This window comes from Stegostoma tigrinum, chromosome X, assembly GCF_030684315.1.
Source record: "Stegostoma tigrinum isolate sSteTig4 chromosome X, sSteTig4.hap1, whole genome shotgun sequence".
Classification (NCBI taxonomy): domain Eukaryota; kingdom Metazoa; phylum Chordata; class Chondrichthyes; order Orectolobiformes; family Stegostomatidae; genus Stegostoma; species Stegostoma tigrinum.
This window is the reverse complement of record NC_081404.1, coordinates 5,148,882-5,154,680: the sequence shown is the minus strand read 5'-3', so window position 1 is coordinate 5,154,680 and position 5,799 is coordinate 5,148,882. Positions and strand designations below refer to the sequence as shown.

Below are 5,799 nucleotides of genomic sequence, written 5' to 3'. Positions count from 1 at the left end.
GGAGAGCTGGCGCCTGCCCTCAGTGATGTAGAATTCATTGTGCTCTACCACAACTACGACTCCCTTGTCCGCGGGTTTTGTGGTGAGGTTGGGATTGGAGCGGATGGATCGTCTTCTTGTGATGCTGTTTGGCCTGCTGTGTTCATCCAGCTCAACAACTTGTTATCTCGCATTGAATCCAGGTTTGTGATGGGCTCTGCAATTCTGCAAATCGCCAAATGTCTCCATGAAGTCATATCAGTCACCCTTAATCATTCGACAGTATTTGCAAATTGTAAGAAGAAGAGGAAAATATTCCATGACAATCCGCGGTAAGTTGTCCTCACAGTTTGGCACATCGACATTTCTACCATGCACAGCTTTTGCATTTTAAAGAATAATGTACTCTTCCTCAGGTGACGAGCTGAGAATTAGAACAACACGGAGGCAACCATTTCTGTAAATTCGATGGAAGGGTCACCCGACCTGACACGTTAACTCTGTTTTCTCCTTCAAGATGCTGCCGGAACTGCTGAGCTTTTCCAGCAACTTTGCTTTTGTTCCTCTAAATTGCGATTCATTTTTTGGTCTGCAGGACGCATTTTGACACTGTTGCTTCCTTAATTAATCATGTTGAATCCATTTAACTTGATGCAGTAGTCTCTAGTCTAACGAAAAATGTGCCACCCAATGACGTCCTTTTCTCATTGGGCTGAGTACTCGCTTCATCATCAGTAATACTGGACAGACTTGCTCTCCAGAACCTTCCTTTCCCTCCATACATCCAGCAAACACTGTCATCCATTTCTCTTCACACGATTCGGCATCACTATTTATTTTGTTGATGCTTACAGTGAATTGTTTGCTTAAAAGGTCACATGAGCGTGTTTGTGAACTTCTCTCTGAACTTGGAGAGTGTTGCTACATAAATAAATGTGTTTGTGCAGCAGTTTATATCACGGAGCATATTTGCAACATATCGGAATATAGATTCAGAATTTTTATCGAACAATGGATCGAATGTCTTAAAATATACAAAAAGGTAGCACAGCCACAGCAGGATGAAACCACAGGATATCGTGAAGAGAAAAATAATAGACTTTCTTCTGCTCTCCATCTCTGGGTCACAAGAATTCTGCCCTTTGCTCTGATCCTGCAGTCTCTTACGGGCCTGACTGGCCACTAAAATTTGCCTGACTGTCAAAGCGTTTATCAAAAGAATTAAAGCAAATGGGAGCATTGGAGTTAAGATCTTTTCAAAGCGTTTGAATCCTATCCATATGGGATCGTAATAATATGCTTCATTGTTCATGCAGAACCACTCGACATTGTTAAAGATTTGGTAAGATTCAAACCTGAAGTAGGTGGGAATGTTTTTGAAACAGGCCAGAATGCCTGTTGTTGCTAGAACTGCTGTTGCAATTTTCTTGGTGCAATATTTCATTTTCAACTTCTGGGAACAAATCGCAACAAATCGATCAAATGTAAAAGTGACAGTTAACCAGACAGAACAATCAGTGGCAGCGCGGCGCAGCACAGAGGTAATTTTACAGACAGCGGTCAGATGGAAGAAATTGACAGGGAAATAATAATCATTGATCCGGTAGAGTATGACCTCAAGGATAACATACAGTAGATCCGCTGTTGCCATGGCAACGAGGTAACGAGTGGTGCATGAGGAGATTCCACATTTTCCTCTGAATAAAATCACAAGTGCCAGTGAATTCACTGTGAGAGAGCGAAGGGAAAGGAGATGCGAAATTACTTTTAAAAAGTCATTCACATTTTCTCAAGACAGACCACTGAACACAAACAGATTAGCTGGAGATGGTACAGAAGTGATTTACAAGGATGTAGCCTGGGATAGAAGGTTTGAGTTGTGAACAAAGGCTGTGTACGCTGGGACTGATTTCATTGGCGGGTTGGAGGCGGAGAGATGACCTGCTGAAATTTTATAAAACAATGAGAGTTCCAGATAGAGTTGATGGTTATTGTCTTTTCTCCAAGATGGGGAATTTTCAGATGAGGGAGCACAAAACGTGCATTTGGTCTGGCACCCAGTAAACTCATTTTTTTAGGTGAGAGGAGAGAGATTTCTTTCAAAGAGACATTAAGAGGCAATGTTTCAACACAAAGGGTCATTCATGTGTGGAATGATTTTCCTGAGGAAGTGGTGGATGTACAGTTACAATGTTGAAAAGACATCTGGATGGATATATGAACGGGAAGGATATGGGTCAGGAGTAGACAGGTGGGAATATTTCAGTTTGGGATTTTGTTTGGGATGGACTGCGTGGTCCAAAGGACCTGTTTTAGTGCAGCATGAATCTATGGCTCTGTGACTTCAACTGGCCACTGAGGAATCGTGTTCAGAGATGTATGGGTTATGGGGGGATGGATCTGGATGGGATGCTTCAATGGGCAGTGTGGACCTGCTGTGATGAAGGGCCTTTTCCCACACTGCAGGGAATCTAATCTAACCTGATCACATACAGATCAGGATAAAGATCTTTTTTAAGAGGTATCAGTCAGAGGGGTGCAGCAGACTCCTGTCCAGAAGCAGGTGAGCACTTTAATAGTCCAATGAGGAATTGTGTGTCTGAAGCTGGAGCAGTGCAAGCTTGGAGTAGACCCTCTGCTCCTCCAGCTGCAATGCGTACCATTTCGTTTTGCGCTGCAATGTGCATCACCTGCAAAGAAATACCTACAAACACATTAGACTCACCTTCTGATTTGTCCATCTGTCCTTCACACGTCACCTTTCGTGGTGTTACCTCCTGTCGAGTAGCCTGACTCACCATGGCTTCAAACTCGAGCCATAAATCCCCAGCCACACTAACCAGCCAAAGCTTGTTGATACTTTGCAAATCAATCTGTTTTCATTTTCCCACTTCTGAATTAGCCTCAGCAATGAGCCAAGCGTTTTTGATGGATTAATGAACCGAAAATCGGGTAGATTTCCCTGTATTCCTTCATAATGTTTGACACCCAAATTCCAATGGACCCGTGTCTCTGTGACGAGAGCCCAGTGTATGTGAGGGTGGATGCGAGAGGAGAGCTCTGGAGCTCTCTTCCCACTGCTCGACATATCACCAGGTGAAAAAGAACTACACAAGAATACACCTTACTTCACACAAAATGATATGTGAATCAGGTTCATCAGCAAACACAGTTGTTTGTTTATGAACAGGAATAAAATTGCATAACAAGTATAACATCATTGACCAACATGGAATTCATGGAGGTAGAGGAGTCAACGTTTACCCATATTAAATTTACCAAAAGACTCTTTCTGTCTCTCTCTCTCCCGTTCCCGGAAAGTGCAGCGAACAAAACAGGCTTCCTGCAGAGATGGAAAAATTCCAAAGGAACAGGTGTAATTTGACCAATGGGTTATTTGTTCAGACCAAATGCAAAAGTGTGGGATATTTCAGAGTCACTGGACGTGCGTTGGAACTTGTGCAGTCCTGTCACCAAAAATGCACCTTTCTCAATGAAGCCTTGTACACACAGATTCTCAGAAAATACAATATTTTGTTGCTCTTGAAGTCTCTTTCAAAATAATGAATGTGTTTCAGTCTGAAATGATGTTGTGGTTTTGTTTTGTTTTTGAATTCGGTGAGATTATCTGGAGCAGCTTGCTCACAGCATTTTTTTTTTCTCGAATTCAGCTGTTTTTTTTAGCTGACTTTCCTCAACTCCCTCTTATCCTCGGAGCCTTCCTTCTAATCCAGCGTGTTCCTACCAGGCATTCCACCAGCACAACATTCTTTCAATCCACATTCTGTGCAACTCAGCTTGTTCTCAGCAGATTTCCTCCGAATGAATCATTGGAACAAGACAGAATCCAAGACAGTCGCTGTTCAAAACAAATTGAAGCGTGCAAACTCAATCATTCCAGACACTTCAATCAACCTGCACAGAGATGAGAGATACACATAGGCAATTTGAACCCGGCCATGATTTTGTTCAGGGTTGGTACAGTACCAATGCACCACAAGAACCTTAGCCCGAGCAATCACAGACACTTACCCGGCAAACCGACTACCGCAATTGCAACATAGAATATATTCCTGACTAATTAAATTGGTCGATGCATTTTCTGAGCGACAAGATCAATCACGTTGTGCTGCTCGTCATCTCTCCAGTTCAGAATGGGATAAGAGCCTTTATTTTATACCCGACAGGAGCTGCCAGGGGATTCTGTGTTTGCAAAATTTTCCAGTCGTTTGTTTTCCAAAAGACTCACAAGCAGAGATTACGACAGTCGAGTTACTTCTCCAGTGATCGAAAATATTTAGCAATTTGTTTTGGAGAGATCTGCAGCTCTCTTGAGATAAAGGATTTCAGTTGAGCCACGCTTAGGCTCAAAAATATCACAATATATTCCCACCCAGCGTTTTGCTGCAGGTTCTGTGCTGACTGGGTCAGATCTCTGGAAGAGCAGCTCAAATTGTCTCAGTCAGCAGCCCCATTTCAACCATCACTCCACTGTTTCGCTCAGCCAGTTCAGAAGTAATGTGTCCAGTTCCAGTCACCCTGCCAAAGAAATGATATTATTTAGCTGGAGAGCGTTCATAAAAGATTTACCAGGATGTTGCCAGGAGTGGAAGGTTTCAGTTACAGGGAGAGTCTGGATTGGCTCGAATTGTTTTCATTGGAGCAAAAGAGGTTAAGTGGTGACCTGAGAAAGATTTATAAAATCATAGTGGGTATAAACGTGGTGAGCGGCAGCTATCTCTTCCCTCGGGTGGGGGATTTCAAGTCTGGGGAGCATATTTTTAAGGTGAGATGAGAATAATTTATAAAAGACAGGCGGTCAATATTTTTGCACAGGGAGTGCTTTGTGTGCAGGATGGGCTTGCAAAGAAAATGATAAATGTGGGTACAGTTGCAATGTTTAAAAGACATTTAGACAAGCACATGAAGAAGAAATGTTTGGAGAGATATGGGCCAAGTCAGACAGATGGGATTAGCTCCATTTGGGATCATGGTCAGCCGAGACTGTTTGGACTAAAAGTCTGTTTCCATGCTGCATGACTCTCTGAACTAATGAGTCAGCTGTTTACTCGATGCTCTACAGATGAAATCTTTCTTACCTACAATCCAAGGCCGTTCATTTCAGATTATAACCACTGCCCAGTCAAAGGAATGTTTTGTATCAGGGCACTCTTTCATTCATTGCCATTCAACGTGTGTCTGTCTCTCTGATGAACTTTCCCCAACACCTTTGACTCACTGAGGTAGTCTCTCGTATTCCCTGACCTGTTTGCGTATCTGAAACACATTGTTACTGGAAAGCAGAATCTCTGGAACGTTGATTACCTGATATACTCTCTAAAACCCTTTGATGAAATTTCTTGCACAGCACATGAAACAATCGATAGGATTTACACTCCCACTGGACAGGTGACGGGTTGTGAAGTTTCAGTTCTTCATCTCGTACATCAATGATTTCGTTTTCTTCCTTCAGCCTGAACTTGAAAATTAAACCAATTGGACCAAAAACCTCACCCAAAATTTCATTATCTCATGTCCATGTGGGCTTTTTCCTTCCCTTTCAGCAATTTTCTATCCTTGTCCAAGTTTTCGAATTAATGCCAATAAGGACCATATCCAGTCACAGTGGTTTGTAACTACATTTCAATTTCTCACCCTCGCAGAACAGACCACACCCCAGAGTTATAAAGGTGGTAGCAGACAAGATTGTGGAGCCATTGGTGGCGATCTTTCAGGAATCGCTGGAGCCATGGTTGGTCGCAGAGAACTGAGAAATGGCGAATGTAACACACATATTTAAGAAGGGAGGGAGGCAAAACA

The 5,799-nt window shown here is 42.7% G+C and overlaps 1 protein-coding gene across 1 annotated transcript; it reads right to left on the bottom strand.

Annotated features, from left to right (window-relative positions):
* Positions 1-853: 853 nt before the first annotated feature.
* On the bottom strand, positions 854-1,630 carry LOC132207510 (probable G-protein coupled receptor 139). Its single transcript, XM_059643364.1, has one exon. It carries the CDS (start codon positions 1,628-1,630, stop codon positions 854-856), a length of 777 nt encoding a protein of 258 aa, XP_059499347.1.
* Between the last annotated feature and the right edge of the window lie 4,169 nt (positions 1,631-5,799).

Coding starts and splice junctions, on each gene's coding strand:
- LOC132207510 (XM_059643364.1), bottom strand. CDS start 1,630: ATGGCAACAGCGGATCTACTGTATGTTATCCTTGAGGTCATACTCTAC.